Source organism: Equus quagga, chromosome 18 (genome assembly GCF_021613505.1).
Source record: "Equus quagga isolate Etosha38 chromosome 18, UCLA_HA_Equagga_1.0, whole genome shotgun sequence".
NCBI lineage: Eukaryota > Metazoa > Chordata > Mammalia > Perissodactyla > Equidae > Equus > Equus quagga.
Window position 1 is genome coordinate 20,364,613 of NC_060284.1, and position 25,212 is coordinate 20,389,824.

Consider the following 25,212-nt stretch of genomic DNA (forward strand, 5'->3'; position numbering starts at 1 on the left):
TTTGTCAGGCACTGTGCTAAGCATGTAATGAGGAGAAAGCAGGAATTATCTCATACCCTATTCAACAAATGTTCTTTAGCGTACATAAATGAAAACAAGTTGCTTATATTCTCTAAATGCATCAATGAATCCTAAGCCCAGTGTACTAAACTATCACCAGTGTAATAAAAGGTATACTGCAAGACAAATAAAATTAATTTTATTTCACTTTAACTTAGAAAAGTACACTTCATGCTATGAAATGTTTAAAAATTAATGAAAAGGTTGGGGTTGCTGAAATCCCTTTTTCTTTCTCTCTTTTTTTTTTTTGATTCTTCTCCCCAAAGCCTCCCAGTACATGGTTGTATATTCTAGTTGTGGCATGTGGGACACTGCCTCAGCATGGCCTTATGAGCGGCACCATGTCCGCGCTCAGGATCCGAACCAGCAAAACCCTGGGCCACCGAAGCGGAGCACACGAACTTAACCACTTGGCCACGGGGCCGGCCCCCCCTTTTTCCTAAATGGAGTAAAAACACACATAAAACAAAATGATACCCATGGAGGAATGGTCAGGAAAATGTTTCTCGGTTTATCAATTTGGTAGATTGTCAATCTACAAGATACAGCATAGCCTTGGCCTCAGGGCAATGCGTCTCAAAGTTTATGGTGCACAGAATCACCAAAAACCTTGTAAAAAATGTAGATTTCTGAGCCCAACTGGAAGAATTTTGATTTAGCAGGTTTGGGTTGAGGCCCAGAATTTTTCCCTTTTTGCAGGCACCACAGGAAAATGTGAGCGAGTGGTCCAGAACATCCCTCAGAAAACTCTATCTTAGGAGAAATGGAGCCCCAAGCCCTCCCTTTCCTATGAACCCTGAGAATTCTGAACAACTCCAGCTCAGCCATAGAAGTGATCTGATTTGCAAGGGTCTGGTTTGGCCTGGATCCCCAAGTGACTCTGATCTGGATCCATAATCAGAGGGACAGATCAGAGCCATAATGGTTTCCAGGCATGACGTACACTGCTATATATTGTGACAGCATCTTTAATAATTGATTCAAAAGCATCATGCACTTAAAGAAATTCTTTTCATGTGCCTATCTACCCCTTTCCTCCTCCAAAGAGAGAGCGATCTTACCTTTTTACAGTCATTATGATACTGGGCCATTTTCTCTGGGCGTTTCAACTTCAGATTCAGTTTTAAGAATGAGAAAGAACAGTTTGGGCAAACAGATGTTTTTAACATTTATTTGACCTGAAGAGTGAGCAGTCAATATTTTACCTGATTGCATAACAGCCATTTGGACACTAAGGCCTCTTTAAAGTAAAGCACCATGGTGAGTGGCTAAAACCAGGAGGTGGAGAGGCTATGTAAACATCTTTGGTAAAATACAACTTGCTCTTACTTTGAAGCAACCCTTTGAAGCACCCTTTTGGAACTGCTTCCTTAAGATAGAGAATATTACAAGTAATAGACCCTAATCATTACCAAGACATAAGGTTTTGTCATTTCTGTTTCATGTGTGAACCACAAGCACTTGCTCTCACTCCCAGGGAGAATATCATGAGGGAAAAAAACATGAAATATATTTAAGTCAACATCTACTTATCAACACGGAGTTCCCCTGCCCACTGAACTTCGTACTACATGATGTTCACTCCAAAGAGTTAACTACACATCCCTTTTTTCTCTCCAGAACTTTCTGATGACTTTGCAAACCAGTCAACAATTCAGCACAAAGGCATCCAGAGTCACGCTGGCATGTTGTGACAGAATCACACAGTTACATGAGATTTGTCCCATTCTGAAAATGCCCAAACAGCAAAGAGCAGAGATAAATGGAATCAAACGTCAGAGTCAACACAGCCTGAGAGAGGCTTGAAATTCAGACTCCACAATCCATGGGGAAAGTTTCCTGCTGTGCCATGGAATAAAGGTGACAGAAAATGACAGCAAGTCTTCTAAGCACAACCCTTGCTTTGCTCCTCCTTCGCCTCCTTGGGGTCCTGGAGGCGACAACAATATCATGCAGAAATGAAGAAGGTGAAGCTGTGGATTGGTAGGTAAAAGAAATGGGAGGACTGGTGCATGCCAACAGAAAGCCAGAGTATCAGAGTACTGCTTCACTGTGAAGTTCCTAAGGAGAATTTTCACTCTGACTCTCCTCTCTAAAAAGAAAGGAAGTTAAATTGTGTAGATGGACCAAATATCCAGATAGGGGTAGGCTTCTGAGTAAGGGAGATTCCCCCAGAGAAAGAGCTGAGCAGCCATGCATGGGCCTGATTCACTGCTCTCAGCAGGGCAAGGCTGGTAGCCACAGAGGTGGGGAAGAGCTGACAACTTCTCTCAGTTGGCAATTTCCTTTAATTGCATCATGGCTTTCCAACAGAAACCTTCCAACATCCTTTCAGAGACAGACAAAGGAGAGAAGGCAGACCACCTTTTTTCTGACATTGGAGCTTGGACTTCTCCTTATGAGAATGAGAAAGAAGGCTTGATCATACACAGCACTGTATGGTTAATCTCGTTTATGAGGTAGCACAGGCAGCTATTGGAGCGGCTGGTAGGTCACTGGCCTTTTGCACAGTGTCAAAGAGAGTAAACAGCATTGCATCATAGTCACAGATTTCCCTAAAGCTTCGATCACTTTTTCACTCTTTAATTGCCATTATGGTTGACATCAAGCTTTGTGCACACTTCAGGCTAGAGAACACAGACACACTCACTCAGTCTTTCAGCAGTTACCGAGCTCATACCAGGAAGTGTGCTGAGTTTTGAAAATACAAATACTCAAGGAGCTCATTGCTATGTGGTAAGGGCATAGATGGGGCACTGGGGAGCACAGAGCTCAAAAGCCTTCTCTGAGGAAGCAATTTTGAGCTAAGTTTAAAGAACAATTATGAGTTAGTTAGAAAAACAAAGGAGATGCAAGGGCATCTCAGGCCAATGAAGGAGCAATGAGAAGGTCCAGAGGCAAGAAGCAATGGAGAAAGTTCGGAAGCAGTGCAGTATTGCTAGCATTTCAGGAGAATGTGGGGAAGTGGCAGGAGGTGAATTAGAGAGACAGGTGAGGGCCAGGTCATGAAGAGCTTCATGTGCTGAGCTGCAGACTCTGAACTTGACCTTGAAAGGGAGCTACTGAAGGACTTCAGGCAGGGACGCAATGTGGTCAGATTTGCATTTTCGAAAGCCACTGGCAGTACTCTGAAGGCTAGCAGGATGGGGACCAGTCTAGAGCCATAGGGACCAACAGGACCTTTGCAAGCATTACAGGTGGCAAGAGGTGTGGATCTGAGTTAAAGAAATAGCAGTGAAAACAAACAGGAAGGAACACTCTGAGAAGACTTGGTAATGGATAGGCTGAGGATCATAGGAGAGAGGGAGAAGTTTAAAAGACTTTCAGGTTGCTGGTTTCTGTGACTGTGTGGATGTGGTCCATAACAGCAGGGGATGAGCAGATTTGGAGTAAGATTATAAATGCAGTTTCAAAAATATGAAATGGAGGCCGCTGGAACATCTTTGCATTTAGGTTTATCTGACCTCAGCATAGAGGTCTGGGCTAGAAACAGATTTGGGACTCCTCAGCATATAATTGGAGACGGTCACCCAGGAAAAACAGAACGAGTTCTCAACTGGCGTTCCATGGCACACCGATAGTTCACACACCCTTCACTGATGGGCCACCAAATTGTGATCAATATACAAAATTTATTTTTGCCACAACTGAATGGACTTATTACTTAGCCTTATCCGTCAGAGAGAATGCTGAGCTGAGCAGACAATGAGATAGTCTCAAGCCACTAGAACTTACTGTGAGAATTAAAGGGCAGAGTAGCACCAAGTCAGCACCAAAGAATAATTTCACGTCTCCTGCCAAATGTGAGGACCTTGCCCTGAGAGTAAGAAAGCACGGACACGGCAGGAAAGAGTTTACTTAAACAGAAGCATAAGAGAGAAGAGAACTAAGCAAAGAGGGAGAACATTTTATGGGCAGTTGAGACACTGTTTATGGTAATAAAGAGTGCATTACAGTGTTTGCTTCACCATGAGCATCTGAGGGTTGTGTGGTTTGGGTTTGTGCTATTAGAGAGTATTCAGCTGACCAGGGTGATTTTTGCCCTTAGAGGATTTTCAACAATGTCAGGAGATGTTTTTTTTTTAATTTTATTTATTTATTTATTTATTGACGAAGATTAGCCCTGAGCTAACTGCTGCCAATCCTCCTCTTTTTGCTGAGGAAGACTGGCCCAGAGCTAACATCCGTGCCCATCCTTACTCTGCTTTATATGTGGGATGCCTACCACAGCATGGCTTGCCAAGCAGTGCCATGTCCGCACCTGGGATCTGAACCTGTGAATCCTGGGCCACTGAAGTGGAATGTGCAAACTTACGTCCTGTGCCAACAGGCTGGCCCCAGGAGATTTTTTCTTTTTTAAAAGATTGGCACCTGAGCTAACAACTGTTGCCAATCTTCTTTTTTCTCCCCCCTACTTTTTTCTCCCTAAATCCCCCCAGTACATAGTTATATATTTTAGCTACGGGTCCTTCTAGCTGTGGCATGTCCCAGGAGATATTTTTGATTGTCACAACTGGGGGTTACTATTGGCATCTAATAGGTAGAGGCCAGGAATCCAACAATGCACAGGACAGCCCCCATAACAAAGACTGATCTGGTCCAAAATGTGAATACAGCACGTTGAGAAACCATGTGCTAAATGATCCAAGAATGCCTGAATGCTATATGGGCCCAACCAGCTTTGCTCCTCGTGAGGTACCCAAAGGAGATACACAAACAGGAGACAATAGTAAAGGAAAGCCAAGTGCCTACTTAATTAGCTGGTCTTGGCCCGGAATCCTTCATGCAGAGCTTTCTGATAAACTGAGCTGAAGAATGTGGCTTAGGCCAGAGGCTTAAGGGAACCTCCACCTACCCCGAAGCCCAAATCCACCTCAGACCCAGCCAGCCAGCTGCAAAGAGATGAGCATGCCAAGCACTTAGGGCAGAAGAGAAAAATACATCCAAGACCTCTCCAGTCCAGGCCTGGGCCTTGGCCTTCTTCCCACTGAAGCCACATAGACTGGAAACAACCAAGAGAGCCAATCTCACTGTACATGTACTCCCACTACAGGGACCCCATCCACCAGGCCAATTAATGTCTTAGAACATGTCCAGTTAGATCTGCATTTCCTTCTCTGGGAAGGAACAAACATAAGGGTGAAATAAGAGGCAGAGAGCTTGAGCAAATCCCTTTCCTTAATACTTAGAGGCTTTCTGTGAAACATAGGTGAAATGATATATTTAAGTGCTTAACACAATGGCTGCCACCAGAGAAGCAGTCAATAAGTGTTAGTAACTCATAATTATTTCCTTTGCTAGGTTTATCTTTTATAAGTTACCTAAAAGGCAAGACAAGGAAAGTAGAGAGACTGGGTTAGAGTACCTATACCTAGACTCTACAACCAGAAGCTGGAGGAGGAGTAAGCAACTAACGAATACCACGAAGAGTGTTTTGGGGAGGACATTACAACAGCTGTATGAAGCATATGGCTCCAAGGTATGTTACAATTAATCATTCATTTGAATCAAAAAATGCATAAAACAGAATCCAAACCTTTCAAAAGATTTTTCCTGCTCATCCACCTACCCCCCAATCCTAGCAACTAGCTAGCTCAGAACTAGCCCAAGACAGCTACCTGAATCAATCTGACCAAGACCTTAAGGAATATATCATTAGACTCAATAGCAATGCCAAATTGTCGGCATATTTGGCACATGTCCAATGGTATCTCTGGGCAAAGTGTGAACTAATTGCACATTGTAGTCTTCTGGCTCCCAAACTCTGCCAATTCACTCAGTACTTGCTATCTTATCCCCCTAATGGAAATAAGGAGAAGAGCCCCCTCCTGTTACAATGCATCTAGATCTGTGATCAATACACCATGAGTTGTGGGTTGTTTATGCCATAGTGGTAATGAGTGGTGGTGACCCAAATAAAGGGTCCCACTCAGTCTTCCTTTTAATTAATCATTTTCAGAATGGTAGGTTGGGATTTAGGGCTCTAGATCAAGGCCCTAGAACTAACTTGCCTAAATTGAGATTAAACCTGCTATCTGGACTCATCAGGCAATGAGATAACCAGCCAAAGAGACATAGGCAAGTAGACTATTGGCTCAATGTGGGCAGTCCCTCAACGTTCCAGGCACCATCTGCTATTCGGTGACAAGACACTGCTTTCCAACCAGGAGTGACAAGTCAAATTGAACAGTAATTAACATCCAGTTACACTCATGCATTTCCTAACATCATATGCATTTCCTAACAATAACTTATGGAGAAGTAAATTTATAAAATGACTGAGCACTTAGAATGTGCTGGGCCTTTACATATGTCAACTAATTTAATCCCCACAACAATACTATGTCAGCCTCTAGCACTATTGCATATGTGTATCTGAGTATTTACTCAAAATGTACAGGTAGCTCTCGCTGTGTGTGCTAATATTCACTTTATTCACCTGCCATTAAGACCAGCCTTCAGAGCCAAGTTACACAGTTAAAACTTGTTTGAGTACATGTGATGTGCCAAGCATGGTTCCAGGTACTTTTAAAAATGATGTAATCTCAGCAACAACCCTGTTTTGAATAAATAGATTATTATGTAAAATCAAAACTGCCAGCGGCTGCTTCTCCTTTCCAAGGTTGGAGATTGAGACCAGGAGAATAACCCACCAGTGAGAAAATCAGCACCTACATTGTCCCCTTCCCCATCTCAGAGCTTGCTGGAGGAGGGGAAAGGAAAGAGCCACACTGCAAAGCCTCTGTCCTTTACCTTAGTTGGGACAGACGGTTCTTAGTTTGGCAGAATATAATAATGATCTTTGGAGGCGCGAAAGTAGCCCCAGAGCCTAGGTGAGAGAAAGAGCTAAACTGCTCTGCAAAATAGAAAACGAGGAGATGGGAGCTAGGAATTAAAAAGTGTAAGAAACATGGAAGGAGACTAGGGGAGGGCAGCGTGGAGATGTAAAACCACTGAATGTTTCATACCTTCAGTAAAACCTCCTCACCCAATGCCTTGAGTGATGGTTTCTGTGGAAAAAATGATAGTAAAGGGGTTGATTTCCATCTCTGACTGGCATAAAGCCAAAAGAAGAAGAGCAACAGTAGTGGGTGATATCCAAGTGAGATTGGGTGTTCTTTGGAAGCTGGAACTAGGTGCCAGAAGTGACTGTGAGGACATAACTCCCCTATCTCCTGACCTGGAATTGAGCTTCTAACAGAGAGCAGAATGCAAGATCAGACCAATTGGTTTTAAATCCCAAATGTCAAGGTGACCTAAGTGATCTGGGTTACATTTGGAATTGTTTCCCTTCTTTGGCCTCTGCAAATAAGAACCTTCCATACACCTTCATAATAACACTTATGAAACTATATTGCAGCTGCTGGTACTTGCCTGTATTCCCTGTTAGACTGGAGGCTGAGACTGTGCCCCTCTTGTTCAACATCCAGTAGTCAAAATAATACCCAACATATGTGTTAAACGAATAAAGCTTCCAAAGGCACATGCCTAGATCCACCTATTCTTGAATCCATGATCCTTCCCCCTTATCAGAGAGCCTGTCTTCACTAGAGCTACGTCCCATTTCACCTTAGCTGGCTATTACACTCCTGGTTAGAATGAATCAACTTCATCTATTATAAGCATAAAGTTCCTCCCCGAATCTTCCTAAAGCAACTCCACTTTGCATCCCAAAAGCACAGAAAGGCCTCATTACCACATTCAATGCAGGCTCACAGAATAACTGACTGTCAGAGTTCTCCAGCAGAGGATGTGAACGCCAACCATAGCTATGGTCAATCACGGAAAATGAGGGTAAAAAAACAGCTTCCTTTCCTAGATAGTCCTAAACAGAGTAGGCAAGAATGCTACACAGATTATGTTGTACATTAAAAAAAAAAATTTAGACTACATCAAATAATTCAGCAACTGTAAGAGACTCTGTTATTGATTTTTTTTTTTCCTGCGTGAAAAGCAAGGATGTTTTCAAAGGAATGGGTTGTCCTCTCCTGCTTTTAATTATGTTGCTGAGATTTTTTAATCAACCCTATTGACTTCAATAAAAGTCACTACTTCACGACACAGATGAAACGGAACCACACAGAAGAAATACAAGCAAGTTTCCATTACATGACTAAGAGACATTATCAAAATAATAACTTCATTCTGAGTTATCTTTCTCAGAGAGTTGGCCAATTGTTTGGAGAATTTACTTGTTTTTTGCCTTAACAGATGAAATCCAATATCACACATTCAATTTTGCTACTTTTCCTAGCAGGCAAATATCAAGTTATAAAGGTGAAGTGACACTGAGAAATGGATTAAAGAAAAATCCTCCCCTATCATGGAGGAAGAGGGAACAGAGAATGAAGAATCCTGATTAAACACAAACCTGGGACCGAGTGGTGAAGCCAAAAGAAGGCAGAGGAAATCAAACCCTAATAGCCAGTTCTGCATCGTGCCTATAACATCAATGGAAAAAAATCCAGGTGTAATCCTTGGCTGGTTGTTCCTACTTCATTTCCTGAACAAATATTTAAGTACTCCTTTGTTATACACTGGTTGCCAAATCAGAAACAAGGGTCCAAAACAACCAAGAGAAATTGGAATATGGCCCTCACAAACATATCACAATGCGGAGGGGTCCTGTCACACAGGACAAAAGCGTGTATGATTGAGAAGGAACTTCTGTCCCGTCTTGCATGTTGCAGAATTCATATTGATGGAGAAGCTGCCTATTAGGGGAATGGATGACTTCTCACGTGTATTAATGAAAGCTCTGTATTGTAGGCTGGTTAGCTGGTAGAAATGTTGTGAAAGTTTGTAAGTGGAAGATTTATGCCATTATAACCCTAATATGTTCCTGCAGAATAACAACACTGCTCATCTAATATACAACGATGGAGTCCCTAACTCTGTGAATTATAGCAGAAAGTATGGACACACTAAAGGTATGACAAAGGCTCTTAATTTCTCTTTCCTACTGGAAGTCAACATTTCCCTAAACATCCCATTTGAATATTCTTATATTCCACACTAAAAATATAGCTTTTCTTCTTAATGGTTTATTCTGAGCTATCAAAATGCATGATATTTCTATATCACAGGTTATAATTATGTAATTTGACTTGGCGATCTTCTTTTCACAAATCTCATTTTATTTCTTAACTTTTTTCTTTTTGCTTTTTGGTGGGTAAGATTGGCTCTGAGCTAACATCTGTTGCCAATCTTCCTCTTTTTCTTTTTCCTTTTTTTTCTCCCCAACGCCCCAGCACATAGTTGTATATCCTATTTGTAAGTCGTTATAGTTCTTCTATGTGGGATGCTGCCACAGCATGGATTGGTGAGTGGTGTATAGGTCTGTGCTCAGGACCTGAATCAGCGAACCCCAGGCTGCTTAAGTAGAGCATATGAACTTAACCACTGGGCCATGCGGCTGGCCCCACATATTTTTTAATATATGCCTTATAGCAGAAATCCATGTACTGACTACTGGGAATATCAGCCAGTCTATCTATATGTGTATGTGTGTGTGTGTGTGTGTGTGTGTGTACACATAAATTTTAGTCAGGTTTATTGAAGTATAATTTACAGAGAGTAAAATTTATTCATCTTACTGTATAGTTCCATGTATATAGACATTCTTGATAATTATTTTTTAATAGTTTTTTATATTATAGTAATTTTGTTATATACTGTTATTATATATTATAGTAATGTTTATTATAGTAACTTTTGGTATTTTTCTATTTATAAATTATATATGTATGTACATACATTATAGAAAAATTCATGTCAGTAAACAAAAAATCTGTAATCCTAATACCCATTAATCACACTTAATCCCTTCTATTTTTTCTATAATACATTGTTTTTAAACATTTTTATAAAACCACTTAATGACTATTTTTCAACTTAATATATCATGAATAACTTTCCATGGCAACAAGTATTCTTCAGAAGGTTCCAAACTCAAATGTCTTCAGGTACAGGCAAGTGATGTCGGCAAGTGAAGTGGGCTGAGCCAGCAGGTACCTGGAGAACTGGAGGGCGCACACTTGGTCTAGAGGGGCAGTTACTACTCAGCTTGTCTTATCGGGATGTAATTTTTCAGGAGATGTTGAAAATTATTATTTGTGAAAAATCTCCCAGTTTTTAAATGTTGGCAAGGAATTCAAAGTTTTAAAAATACTCTGCAAGCATAATACTATGTATCTGCTGGCTAGTGGGCTGCCAGTTTGCAACCTCTGATTAAGAATATAATTTGTAATGGCTGTCAAATGTCATAAGCATTGAAAACTTTTGATTTAGCCAAGCTGCCCTCCTGATGGTCCTATTTGCATGGATCCCAAGAATTTTTATAATCCACCACATTCTCCAACCTCTCCTCCAACAAACTCCCACTGCCACTATCACTCTACCCTGTTAGTTGCTACAAAGGCTTGAAGAAAAGACTGGAAAGGGAGTGGGACCTGGTGTTAAGTGGGGAAGTTCTCTTTGCCAAAAGGTGCCCTGACACCCTGTGACATTTGTACCACGAGGTCAGGATTTCAGACAAATAGCACTCCCATCTGTGCAAAAGAGAGCTTCTGAAGGTCATCCAGCTCTGTTAGGCAACAGAACTTAGAATATTTTCCACCTCAGCACACATATTGATTCTATATCTATTGAGAGAGCAATAGTGTGCTTTTTTAAGGCGTGTTCTTTGATGAAGAAATAATTGGCAGGCATTTGGTTTCCATTTAACAAAAGGCAAATGAATGAGTTTTATGTTTGCATGGTCATATGCAAACTGGAAAGTCTAGTTAGCATACCAAATTATCCTGACATATTTATAAACACAGAAATAGTCATTGACGCCTTTTGGACAGAGTTCTTCTTGCCATGTCACAAGATGATGAAAATCTTTCTGTTTTCTGCCTTTCATGTTATTTTGCTCCAGAGATTTTTACTAAACACAATTAACTGAAATGCTTTAGCCTGGCTTCCCTTTTTTTCCTCTTTGCCTCTTTTTTTGGGTTTGTGGAATTGGGTGACTCTTCTGCAAAAAAATGAGCATCCGTTTCTTACAACAAATTACTGCAAGTACATTCCTTCGTTTGATATTTTCTCTTTCTACTCTGTTTTTTAGCTGGCTTTTGAAAATAGCTTAGCTGCTTAGGCAGTGAAGACATTATCTGAAGCTTACCAGGTGACTATAGTTTAACAAGGTCAAATTCCAATTTAGCAAATTTGCATTCTGCCAAAACAAATTTTCCTTGTGGTTTCAACACGAAATTTCTCTTAACTCTTCACAGGGTGGCTTCCCTGGATCCCCTTTTGCGGTGGCTTATTATCAGTAATGGGGCAACGTGATGTGTGCCTGAATTGATTTTGAAATCTTTGAAAAATGAGCATAAGCCTTGTGATTATTAGCCTACTATAACATTAGCCTAAAGTATAAATGGGCTTAAATGTTGCAGCTTTGAACTCTATTTTCAAAAGGAGCTTTGTTTTTCTAATTTATCTGTATTAATTGTATCTTTGTCAGGTTTATTACTGTGGAACAGAGTCCAGGGGTTCTGGCTGATTCATTCTATTCCCCGGTTTCCTCCAATTCCTGAAGAAGGCTATGATTATCCACCCACAGGAAGACGAAATGGACAAATTGGAATCTGTGTAACTTTCAAATACAACCAATATGAAGCAATAGGTAACACTAGAGTGTGTACAAAAAGAGATAGCAATTTTGAAGAAGGGAAATGGAGATGCATTAACAAATTTATCACTTCACTTGTTTCTCTATTCATAGACCCTCTGATACATACATTCTGTTATTGGCTTTGCCAGGTGAGCCTTGGGCAGGCTCACTTACTGGACTTTGGTTTCCTGGCCCTCCCATGAAGTCTTTGAACTTGATCGGGGCAGTAGTTTCTAATGTCTACAGGGGCCAGGCAGGTAACGAAAATGGGTGAAATAGACAGATGGACGTTTCATGGGCAGTGGGGACAGTGACAAACTGGGATGTTGATTCTCCCTAGCTAACCTCAAAAGCTTCAGCTCCATCGTATTGTGGCTCTGCAGGAGCACAGACTTAATGCTTACAGATCTCCATCTTTTTCCAGAGGAACCAGAAACCTAGGTTGTGTGTGTGTATGTGTGAGATAGAGAGAGAGAGAGAGAGAGAGAGATCCTGATTTTTAAATATGGTCTCAATCTCACTTAAAAAAATTGTGCAGACCTTATGTTGCCTATAGGTCACCAACCTCACTCCTCTGAGACAGATGATCTTCCTTTAAGATCTCAAGCTCAATAGCCCAAAATACTTGGATTTGGAAAATCACATTAGGGGAGGAGGAGAACATGATACACTCTTTTACCAATCACTTTTTACTGAGGAAGCTGCTAAATAGTGGTGAAGAGTGACTTGCCTCTAGATATAGGAAACAGAAAATATTTTTCATCAAATTTTCATCTTACGGCAAGGATTTCTGAACCAAGTCAAGCCCCAGTCTAACTAGTGGAGTTCATATAATTATTAGACAGCCAAATTCAGCATAGAGATTAGGTGTGCATACTGAGGAGATGATCTCTTTTTTTTTTTTTTTTTGAGGAGGATTAGCCCTGAGCTAACTGCTGCCAATCCTCCTCTTTTTGCCAAGGAAGACTGGCCCTGAGCTAACATCCATGCCCATCTTCCTCCACTTTATATGTGGGATGCCTACCACAGCATAGCTTTTGCCAAGCAGTGTCACGTCCCTACCCGGGATCTGAACCTGCAAACCCTGGGCCGCTGAAGCAGAACATGCAAACTTAACCACTGCACCACCGGGCCGGCCCCGGAGCTGATCATTCTTGAAGCTGAATGGTTGCTGCATGGGAGTGCTCTACTTTTATATATGTGCATAGAGGAGAAAAGAACATGGTCTCCAAGGCCAGACTGCCTGGGTTTGAATATCAGCTTCATCAGTTACAAGTTTTATAATCTTGGGCATGGGACAAAAATTCTCTGTTAATTCATCTGTAAAATGAAGATAATGATGAACTTACCTAATAATAAGTTGCTGTGAGGATTAAATTAGTAAACACATGTAAAACTCATAGAACAATGCCTGGAAAGTAGGAAGTGCTCAATAGGTGTCAGCTATTTTAACCAAAAGTTATTTGAAGGTTATTAGCTTAATGAAGGGAATATTTTTGGTTTTGGTCTTTTTTTTTTTTTCTGCTGAGGAAGATTAGCCCTGAGCTAACATCTGTGCCAATCCTCTCCACTTTATACATGGGTTGCTGCCACAGCATGGCAGTCGAGTGGTGTAGGTCCACACCTGGGATGTGAACCCGCAAACCTGGGCCACTGAAGCAGAGCGTGCCAAACTTAACCATTACATCAGGGGGCCAGCCCCTTGTTTGGTTTTTTAATTCACAACAAGGTCTATAATATCAACAAGGATTTCCATTTGGGTCTTAATTCTCAACTTTTCTTTATTGTTTTTTGATTCAGATTCTCAGCTGTTGGTCTGCAACCCAAACGTTTATAGCTGTTCCATCCCTACCATCTTTCACCAGGAGCTTGTTCACATGCCCCAGCTGTGCGCCAGGTCTAGTGCATCCGAGATCCCTGGCCAGCACTTTGCCACACTGCAGTCAGCCCAGGGACAAAACTTCGTCCATTTTGCAAAGTCTGATTCTTTTCTTGACGGTACGAAAGACCATAAGTAAACAATATGCTATATAACTCTGCTGTTGGACTCACTTTGGATTGCTTAGAAGAAATATTCTGATCATTCAGGGGAAGACAAGTTGAAAAAGAGGGAGGAAAAAGGAAGGAAAGGGAGAAGGGAAGTCAAGGATCAATTCAAACATTCACCTGCTCCACTTAAATAGCAGGGTTGCTGATCTGACCACAAAAGTTATCTTACAACCATCCAGCCAGAGGCCAGTAAAAACACGGTCTCTAGCCCCTGTTGGGTGCAGGACCACAGCTGACCCCTCTTCTTCCATTCTCCAAGCAGTTATTTTAAGCCTTCCTTACTCTCACAAACTTTACATTACCCTGCCTCCTCACTCTCAGCTTCACTATTTCCTTCACAGAGAGAACAGAGATCACCAGGGAGAAACCACTTCCATAGCACACAAAATAATCTTGTCTATTTCCATTCCTTCGTACTGGTTTTCTCCCATCCCAATGGAAGTAGTGCACCTCCTGTACCCTGGAGCCTATCCCAGCCTCAGAATACTTCAATTCATCCACCTGATCTGTTCTCTCTCTTCTACTTCAACCCTCCCACTCTACAAACTCTGTCCCCTTAGCACTCAAACATGCCTAAAAACCCTCTCTCAATCCTAAATCCCCTCTCTCTCTGTTTTTCCTTTTCTTCCATATTTCTTTTTAAAACTCTTCAGGGCCTTCACTTGCTCAATGCTCCTTCACTATATCCTTGCTTCTCTGTCTGTAGACACTCCAATCTCTCCCTAGGCACCAATGACTGTCTTAGTTGACCTTGCTGTTTCCTTCCTTGCTTGCTTCCTTCCTTCCTCTATACATTAAATAAAATGTACTGAATGCCTCAGAGTTGCCAAGCCCTGTGTTAGGCACTAGAGATCCAAAAATTAACAGGACAGAAATAGCCTCTGCAGAATTTGGCACTGTTGAAACCCTTTCCTTCCTGAAACACTCCCCTTCACTGATTTTTGGCAGTATACAGTCTCTTGGTCTTCCTGCCACATCTTGTAAGTCTATTCTGCCTGGTCTGCCTCCTCTGTCTACTCCTTAGGTGACTGGGTTGCCATGTGGGCCTATACTCTTCCTTATCTCATTCTATATACTCAGACTGGGCAATTCCAGCAAGCACTCAGGTGATTTCCAAGTCTGATCTCTATCTCACACCTCTGTGCGGACAGATGAGTGGGATATTTCTACTTGGAGGTGGCACAGTCACGCCAAATTCAACATTCCAAACTCATCATTATCTCCCACAAATCTACTCTTTTTCTACATAATCACCTGGGCAATCTAGATCCCTCCTTTTTCCTACCCCTCTATCAAATCATCTAAATCAATCAGTTCCAGGTCCTTAATAACTTTTATATTTATCCTATCCTCTCCAAACTCTGCCACCACCATAGTTCATGCCTGTGTTTATTATCACACTTATCCTGACAACCTGATGTTTTCCCTATCTCCAATCTAACGCACCCTTCCCAATTCATCCTGCATATTGCCTGGCAGCTGATATTTATGATTATAATCAGTTTCTATTAATCACCCACTAACATTCCTTTAAAAATTCCCCATTGATTTCAGGAAAATCCAAACATTCTAGCACGACTTGCAAAGATCCCAAGAAGCTAGGCCCTAGTTACTTCTCTAACCTTATTCTTTCCAAAGGTCTTTTCAGGACAAAAATATATATTGCTCCCTTGTTTGTGTGGAACAGAAGACATTTTCAGACACCAATATCATCATAGTAATGATGATAATAACTTTTATTTGCATATCACTTTAGCATTTCCAAAATGTTCTCCCATCCACTATCTCAATTATGTTGTTATTATTGTGCTTGTGACATCCACATATCAGGAGTGAATGATGATTTCCATTCCTGAGGATATTTTCAGGGACTTATCTAAGTATAAATACCAACCTCACTATCTTTCTCCTTATAAACTCTAGACATCTTTGCAGCCTGGATGGCTCAATGGTTGAAGACTCACTTGCTAACAGAAACCTGGCAGCGGAAGAGACAAGAGCTTCCTTCAAACTGCTCCCTTCCTTACCATGTCTACAATGTCAAAGCAATTAAAATTTCTAGACAATCTTATTTCAGTTCTCATCTGGATCACGCCAAATGGTGCATTTCCCAAAAGGGCACCAAAAATCACTGGACATGTATTGGAGACTTAAATCGGAGCCCATATCAAGCCTTCAGAAGTGGAGGATTCATTTGTACCCAGAATCAGCTTATTTACCAAGCATTTCAAGGATTAGTTTTGTATTATGAGAAGTGTAACTGAACTTGGTGAAAGAACATGTACTATTGTTTTGAACATTGACAATGTCTTCTTCCATTAGATCCATTCTTTATATATTAAAAGGCTGTGAATGTACTTATAGTCTACATATCAAATAAAATGCTTTTCTCTCATGTTTACCATTTTATCTTCCAACTAGTGGCAATTTATCTAATTTGCATTTATATGCCATAAACATTAACTATTATATAACTAAAATGAGAATGGAAGGAATGAAAGAAAAAACATTTGTTCTAGATTAGTCAACTCTCAATTGTTCACGGATTGACTGGCCATCTCACAGATTAAATTTCATCTCCTTCACACCTCCCCACCATTTTGGTGGTAAAAAAAAAAATCTCTCTCTCTATACTTCATACTATCTAGTCATATTCCTCTTTAAGCTCTTTCTCACTGTTTAGCCTTGTCATTCTTGTAGCTGCTATTTACTAACTGTCTGATCTTGGGACATTCACTTGAACTCTCTGAGCCTTGGTTTTCTTATCTATGAAATGGATATAATATCTCAGTATGTTTGAGCACCTAGCACAGAGCCTGACATGGAGTTGACATTTAAAAATACTGGTGAAATTTGAATCTGAATCCCCTCATCCAGTGAGAAAAGACAAAAGAAAGTTGATAAATGAGTAATATGTTTTTAAAAATTTTTTGTCAGATTAGCAAACCCACAGCCAACATCATACTCGATGGGGAAAAAACTGAACACCATCCCTCTGAGAACAGGAATAAGACAAGGATGCCCACTATCACCACTCTTATTCAACATAGTACTGGAGGTTTTGGCCAGAGCTGTTAGGCAAGAGAAAGGAATAAAAGGAATCCAAATAGGGAGTGAAGAAGTGAAACTCTTGCTGTTTGCAGATGACATGATCTTATGTAAAGAAAACCCTAAATAATCCATCAGAAAACTATTAGAAATAATTAACAACTACAGTAAAGTTGCAGGGTACAAAATTAACTTACAAAAATCAGTTGCATTTCTAGACTCTAATAATGAACTTACAGAAAGAGAACTCAAGAATACAATCCCATTTACAATCGCAACAAAAAGAATAAAGTATCTAGGAACAAATTTAACCAAGGAGGTGGAGGACTTATACAATGAAAACTATAAGACATTATTGAAAGAAATATATAATGACATAAAGAGATGGAAAGAGATTCCATGCACACGGATTGGAAGAATAAACATAGTTAAAATGTCCATACTGCCCGAAGCAATCTACAGATTCAATGCAATCCCAATCAGAATCCCAATGACATTCTTCATGGAAATAGAACAAAGAATCCTAAAATTCACATATGGCAACCAAAGACCCCGAATTGCTAAAGCAATACTGAGAAAAAAGAACAAAGCTGGGGGCATCACAATTCCTGACTTCAAAATGTACTACAAAGCCATAGTAATCAAAACAGCACGGTACTGGTACAAAAACAGGCACACAGATCAATGGAACACAACTGAAAGCCCAGAAATAAAACTGCACATATACAGAAAGCTAATCTTCGACAAAGGAGCCAAGAACATACAATGAGCAAAAGATACTCTCTTAAATAAATGGTGTTGGGAAAACTGGAAAGCCACTTGCAAAAGAATGAATGTAGACCATTATCTCACGCCATATACAAAAATAAACTCAAAATGGATCAAAGACTTGAAGTTAAGTCCTAAAACCATAAAACTCCTGGAAGATAATATAGGTAGTGCACTCTTTGACATCGAACTTAAAAGGATCTCTTGGTATACCATGCCTTCTCAGACAAGGGAAACAAAAGAAAAAATAAACAAATGGGACTTCATCAGACTAGAGAGCTTCTGCAAGGCAAAAGAAACTAGGATCAAAATAAAAAGACAACCCACCAATTGGCAGACAATATTTGCAAATCATACATCTGATAAGGGGTTAATCTCTATAATATATAAGGAACTCACACAACTGAACAAGAAAAAAACAAACAGCCCGATCAAAAAATGGGCAGAGGATGTGAACATTTTTCCAAAGAAGATATACAGATGGCCAATAAACACATGAAAAGATGTTCAACATCACTAATCATCAGGGAAATGCAAATCAAAACTACACTAAGATACCACCTTATGCCTGTCAAAATGGCTATAATCACTAAGACTGAAAATAACATGTTGGAGAGGGTGTGGAGAAAGGGAACCCTCATACACGGCTGGTGGGAATGCAAACTGGTGCAGCCACTATGGTAAACAGTATGGAGATTCCTCAAAAAACTAAAAACAGAACTACCATATGACCCAGCTATCCCACTACTGGGTATCTACCCAAACAACTTGAAATCAACAAGCCAAAGTAACAGATGCACCCCTATGTTCATTGCAGCACTATTCACAATAGCCAAGACATGGAAACAATCCAAGTGCCCATAGACCGATGCTTGGATAAAGAAGATGTGTTATATATATATATATATATATATATATATATATATATATATATATAATGAAATACTAATTGGCCATAAAAAAAGAGAAAATCATCCCATTTGCAATAACCTGGATGGACCTGGAGGGAATTGTGCTAAGTGAAATAAGCCAGACAGAGAAAGACCACATGAAACACCACATGATTTCACTCATATGTGGAAGATAAGCAAACACACGGACAAAGAAAACAGTTCAGTGGTTACCAGGGGAAGGGGGTAGAGGGTGGGCACAGGGGGTGAAGGGGAGCACTTTGAGGTGACAGACAAGAAATAATGTACAACTGAAATTTCACAATGATATAAACTATTATGAACTCAATAAAAAAAATTTGTCAGATTAGGATAAAGAAATAAAATAGTTTAAGTGCAGCCCATTAACTTAGGGGAAATAAAGAAGTGTAACATAAACAAACCAGAATCAAACCCAGTAATCTGAATTCCAGTATGTTTCATTTTCTGGAGTACTTATCACCAAACATAACTATTATATAAATGAATAATAAATTTGTATTAAGTACTAATTTCTTAATAAAGTTTGAGATATAGTTCTCAATTTCAAAAAGCTTATAATCTAGCAAAAGTAATTATAATAATAACTAGAACTAGTACTTAGTATTTACTACGTAGTAAACATTCAACCCACATTTTCTCATTTAATCTTCATAACAATGCTATATAGTAGGAACTATTATCCTCATTTTGCTGACAAGGAAACTGAGGCCTACAGAGTTTCAGTAACTTGTGCAGTATCATAGAGGTCTATCTGACTTCTAAGACTATGCTCTTAACTTCTGTTCCAAGAAACGATAAAAGAAAATGATGCAATATAGGATAATAGATATCTTGATATCTCAATACCAACCAAAACTCATGGGACCTAATGGTACTGGTTCAATGACTAGCAGAGAAAAAGCTAAGTTTATCTTCCTGTCAGAAGTAAGCATGAGTTATGGGTATGGCGAATACTAACTAGCTAACTTGCATGCTTGAAAATAGGAAGAAGCTTGAAAAATATGTTTTAGCCTCTCCAAGAGCATCTGAACATAAATAATTCCAATAAAATAGAATTAAAAGAGAGAAACTTAAAAGTATAAAATCCTGACTTTAAAGGTGAAGAGGTTCAAAACTTGATCCAATAGTCTAGAGAAGAATGAATGAAAATGAAAAAGAGAAAGCAAACGTGAAGAAATTCTATTGGCCTAAAAATACACAGTACATATGAGCCTCCTCCCCTAAAAGATAAATCCATACCTTCTAGAAAAGTGCTTTCACACCAAGCTCAATAGAGCAGTCTGAAGAGAAGAGAATTAAGATAAAAAATCCATAGAATAAAGAGTAGGAATGTGACAGAGAGATGCTGGCCCACTGGAGAGGTACCTTAAGGATGTGGTTCCTGCTGAAGCAGAGATGGAATATGGTTAGACACCCCTTGAGGAAGAAAAAGATGCTGGCAAGGAGTTGAATAGCCCTGGTAGTTCAAGGATACCTAATACTGACCCTGGGAGGAAGGAATACATGTTGGTGTTGGTAGTTCCGTGTGGTGGAGCTTAGAGGCAGCCACAATAAACCAAAGAGCAGTAGTATTGCTGCCTTTCTTAAGCATAGGCCCAGGAATGCTACCCAGTGATTTGGAGAATTATGGAGAAAATAAATTAAAAACAGAAATAAACCTATGGTACTAATTAGAGCGGAGGATGGCAGTTCCAACATGGAAATTCCAAATCATTTATGCTATGCCCTCACACCCTTCTTAGAAAAGCTATTTTCCACAATCTGTTGGTATCTGATCCTTTCCTCTCCAGTTCCAAATAACCGGACCAAGAATAGGCTTGTGACACCAAAGAAAATAAGCCATAGGCAAAGCCAAGGCAATCAGATTTGGGGGAGAGTTTAAAACAGGAGTACCAAGACTGAGTTTTGGGATAGGGTACTTGATCTGGAGGGTCATGTCCATTGGAGATAATATCACCATTTTCTGCCTTGTGTACAGTGAAGCATAGAATGCTGGGCTGCAGAAGCTGGAGAACAGTGCAAACGTACCATGAGATCAAAGGAGCATATATAGAGTGATATCAATTGCTAACTGTTCAGATGTTAGTTGAGTTCCTTGTGGTGCCAAGCTATTCTCTCTGGTCACATAAATGACATACCCTATATTCTTTCATTAAATGCCCATTTTTAGGTTAAGTTAGTTTGAGCAGGTTTCTTGCAAGCAAACAATTCTTGTCTAAATCATGTAGAAACAAGAACGACAGTGTGAGTGTGGTGCCAAATAATTTGAATTCAAATAATAATTGAGAAATGGGTCATAAACAATTCTCACAGTCTCACACTCTCAGGTGTTTTAGATACCAACACAGAAGATGAGTTAAAAAGAAAGTAAACTTGAGTTTGTAGCATAGCATGGTAAATATACTTCACAGGAGCAATAGGAAGGACTTGGTGGGATGGAATAAGAAAGAGTAATGATAGAGCTTCAAATATTCAGATATTTACTAAGGGTCTCATTCAGCTAAAGTAATTCTTGATTAACTTTTGGCTTAACACACTAACAATTTCATCTCCCAAAGAGTACACGAAATGACTAGAACCTAAGACTTGCAAACAAGGAGGAGTTGTTGGTGAAATGGAAGTAATGGTGCCCAAGGAGGAAGATGTCCCTAGATGATCATTAGGGAAAGAAAAGTTGAATGTAGCCCAAGTTCAGAAAGTCTGAGATTGAGGTACAAAAGAAAATATGATTCCATGGCAGAAGACTCTTAAAGGGACTGCAGCTCAAGAGGTTTAGAAGTTATCAGAAATGAAATTCTGACTATGCGCTTTCTCTCTGAGGAACAAAGGGAAAAAGGTGTAGAGAAAGCAAGGTAACTACACCTGCTTTCCCATGAGCTCATATATAACTTAGATGCACACAAAGTGTGGGAGAAAAAGGACAATGAACAAAGAAGAATAAAAGAATGGCACCAACATGTATACAGAACTGTATGAAACCACAATGGCTACTTGTTACAAAAATGAAGGTTAATGAAAAATGTTTTATATTTATTTTTGGATCAGGATTACACTGGAACTAATAGTAGTTGTGAATGCCAAAAAAAAAGCTTTTCTTTTTTATTTCTGTCTTTTCAGTAAAGATGAATGGTATTCAAACTAATAAGGTAGAAAAAAATGGTCAGAGAGACCTAAATCCAAGACCACTGCAAAACAATTTTAAAAGGGCACACAGCTCTCTACAATGAGCCCATGTTTCCAGGCCCGATCAACAACAGTGAAAACTACTGGAAGACCAGAGACGTTTGAGGAAACACGGAAAACAACAAATATCATTTTAACTTTCAAAACTAGATGGACGATGTGGTCCCAAATGTAACTGCCAGCATAATTAGCCAGTAGAACTTTAAAAGGCTAGATTGTAAACACCTAGAAAATGATCAACTAGACAATCTGCAGGTGTCAGCATGAACCAGGTTCTCTATGAGTCAGGCATTTCTGACCACCTCATTTCCTTTTTCTTTTGACAAAAGTTACAAGATTGGTGGATCATAAAATTGCAGTAGGTATGGTATTCTTGGGCAGCAATAAAACAAAGGTCTCTTTTGATATCCCTATGGTCAATATGATAACGTTGGATGAATCAGAGTACAGTCCAATGAATTTATGCATTATTTAAAGGGCAGTAATAGTGGATCTGTGTCAATTTGAAGGGAGGTCCTTGGCATCATAACAAAGAGCTCAAGCATTTTTTCCAATTTAATCCATCAAACATATTCTATACTAGACACTATGATGAGAAAAGGAACAACAATGAACAAGACAGACGGTTTCTGCCCTTATAGATCTTATACTTGAGTCTGTCCTTAGTTCTGTTCCATAAACATTTTTAGATGACTTTCGTGAGTATTCAGAAAATACTTTTATTACATTTGTATATGACAAGCAGGTAAGAGGAATAGCAGATCCAGCAGATGATGAAATTGCTTCCCAAGGGATCTTGAAAGGCTGGTATAATGGGTTAAATCAAATAATACTAAATATAATAAGGATAAATGTAAGACTCTGCCCTTGTACCCAAAAAGAAAAAAACCCAACAAAAACCCCCAATGACCATTACAGAGGTATAGTTGAGGGGAAATACAGTTGAGCAACTGACGATATAGAAGTAGGTCCAGGGGTTTTGGCAGAAAACTAAATATGACTAAACAATGTGATTGGCTGAAAAAAGAAAGAAAGAAGCAGCAGCTAATACAACTTTGAGATGTATGAATAGAACATATATTAGAAAGAGTAGGGAAACAGACATACTCCAACCTGTATTAGTGGCCTACGCACCACCTTTATGAAGAATACCGAAAGGAGGATGTGTAGAAGAAACTGGCCAGAATAGTGATGGCTCCTAAGACAGTAGAAGGAACAGTAGAAAGAAATGAAAATGTCTATCCCTGAAAGGGCTCACTGGGGACAGAATAGATATCTTCAATATATAAAAGACTATTCTGTGGAGGAGAGTCAACACTTGTTCTACACGACATCTAGAGGCAGAGCCAGGATAAAGGAATGGAAAAAGAGTGATCCATATTCGGCTCAAACTAAACACAAACTGTGTTTTCAAACCTCTTGCCATGGTTTATGAGCTCCACAGGATTTACCCCCGGCTCCCTCTCCAGCAGCTCTCCTACATGTCTTCCGCCCACTCACTACACTTCCTCACTGCCAATCTTCTATTCCTCAAACTCACCAAACCCAACCCTGCCTCAAAGTCATGCACTTGCTGTTCCTTCTGGCTGAAAAACTTCTCTCCCAGATATGCACATGACTGGCCTCTTCTCATCAACAGCCCCTCAGCATTAAAGTATTTTCTTATGAGGGGCCTTTCCTGGTCACACTATCTAAATTAGTATCTCCAGTCACTCTCTAATAAAACACCCTATTTTCTTTTCTTTTTGCATTTACCACTACATGATGTTTTCTTCATGACAGAACACAGATCTTTGTGTTCTGTTCGCTGTCAAATTCCCAGTCCCTAGTGCAATGCTGGGAACATTACGTGCTCAGTAAATGTCAGCTGAATGAATGAATGAATGAATGTAAAGATGGCAAGATCTGCCTACATATGTGTTTGAGTGAAGAGCAAAAGCTCACTGGGAGGGCTGTGCTAGAGGGAATTCACACATATATTGAGAGGTTGAACTGGATGATCTTAAAGTCCTTTCCAATGCCCAAATTCGATAATTAAGCACTAAATTGTAGGATGAATTATAATTACACTATTGGCTCATAAAGGGAGTTAATGAAGATTGGAACAGTCAAGAAGTCTTCAAGGAAGAGATGGAAACGAAAGGCTCGTCAAGGATGGGTGGAATTTAGACAATTGGAATGGGAAGAAGGATGCTCTAGGAGAAAGGAATAGCATGAGCAAAGTCTCAGAGGCAGACCTGAGATATGAGGAGGAGACAACGATAAGGAGTGAGGCTTGAATAAAGGAGAGGATGTGCTTGGGGAATGTAAGAAAAACGAGACTGGACAGGTAGAGCAGGGCCACAATGCAAGGTGGGGCCTTAAAGCCAAACTAAGAATTAAACTCAATGGGCAAACCCTGAGGATCCTTGAGGAGATAGATGAACACCATGATAAAGCCAATGATTTGAGGAAAGTTAGTCTCAGGTAGGGTCTGAGCCTGATTTGGACTAAATCATGTCCATCAGCTCTAAAACAATTTACTCTTTCCTATTCTATTCCATTTTAGGAGGCTCTGACAATAATCTTGATGTCAGATAAGATGTTCTGCCCTGAGATTCTAACAAATGAAACAGGAAAAGATCAATGTGAGAGACATTTTTTTTAAAAAAGGCTGTCAAGATTTCATGCTTAAATTAATAATAAGTATAGTTATTTCCATAATGGGAACCTGACATATAGTAGGTGCTCAATAAGTATTTGCTTACATACCATCAAAAGATTCTATTGAACATTGGCAAGCTATCCACAAGCCTTTGTGTAAAAACGGCAGTGGATTTATACATACTATTTCACTCAGATTCCCTTGTCACCAGTGTCCTGTGGATGGCTGGTTGAGTATGATCAAGTGGTAAAGATGTACTCTATGTAAACAGACAGTCTCTATGACCTATATGACTGTGACTTTATTAGAATTATGCTCCAGCCAGAGCAGTTGTTATAACCTTATGAGACCAGACCAGGCCTATATGAGGCACCACCACAAAGGGATTAAAATGATTTCTTATCTATCTCATCAACACTTATACATTCAAATGAATGTACTCCTTTTCAATTAATCACTTTAAAAGCCCATTCCTTAGTTTCATTCTTCCCACTTTTTCTGACACTTCCCTTTACAAAAGACTTTCAGAAGCCACATACCAGCCAAACAACTAAAATGTCTCATCGCTTTCTAGGCAGTGGCCCATGCCATGGAACTCTCTGTCAACTCCCCTTTAAAGCATCAATACAACTCCCTGCATCAGGCAGGGATGGTCAGAGGTCAAGATCCTGGCTGTCCCTTGGGGCCACCCGAGTGGTGCAGCGGCTAAGTGCACGCGTTCCTCTTTGGCAGCCCGGGGTTCGCCGGTTTGGATCCTGGGTGCGGACATGGCACTGCTTGGCAAGCCATGCTGTGGTAGGCATCCCACATATAAAGTAGAGGAAGATGGCCACAGATGTTAGCTTAGGGCCAGTCTTCCTCAGCAAAAA

General features: G+C 40.0%; 2 protein-coding genes across 5 annotated transcripts in view; one reads left to right on the forward strand and one right to left on the reverse strand.

The window, feature by feature from the left end:
* Window positions 1-1,197, reverse strand: part of LOC124229712 (uricase) — a 30,872-nt gene extending 29,675 nt beyond the window's left edge. The window contains exon 1 of one of the 2 annotated variants that reach the window (XM_046645046.1): window positions 1,122-1,197. In XM_046645046.1, coding sequence (XP_046501002.1) covers window positions 1,122-1,151 — 30 coding nt within the window. In that variant the 5' untranslated portion in view covers window positions 1,152-1,197. The remainder of the gene's footprint in view (window positions 1-1,121) is intronic. The other variant, XM_046645047.1, reaches the window with a different exon arrangement.
* DNASE2B (deoxyribonuclease 2 beta) overlaps window positions 1-16,111 on the forward strand; it is a 97,944-nt gene extending 81,833 nt beyond the window's left edge. For all 3 annotated transcript variants that reach the window (XM_046645042.1, XM_046645043.1, XM_046645044.1), the window contains 6 exons: window positions 1,681-2,043; window positions 5,362-5,539; window positions 8,909-8,990; window positions 11,570-11,731; window positions 13,520-13,717; window positions 15,692-16,111. In XM_046645042.1, the coding sequence (XP_046500998.1) occupies window positions 1,931-2,043; window positions 5,362-5,539; window positions 8,909-8,990; window positions 11,570-11,731; window positions 13,520-13,717; window positions 15,692-16,032 (1,074 nt within the window). In that variant the 5' untranslated portion in view covers window positions 1,681-1,930 and the 3' untranslated portion in view covers window positions 16,033-16,111. The remainder of the gene's footprint in view (window positions 1-1,680; window positions 2,044-5,361; window positions 5,540-8,908; window positions 8,991-11,569; window positions 11,732-13,519; window positions 13,718-15,691) is intronic.
* Window positions 16,112-25,212: the final 9,101 nt, after the last annotated feature.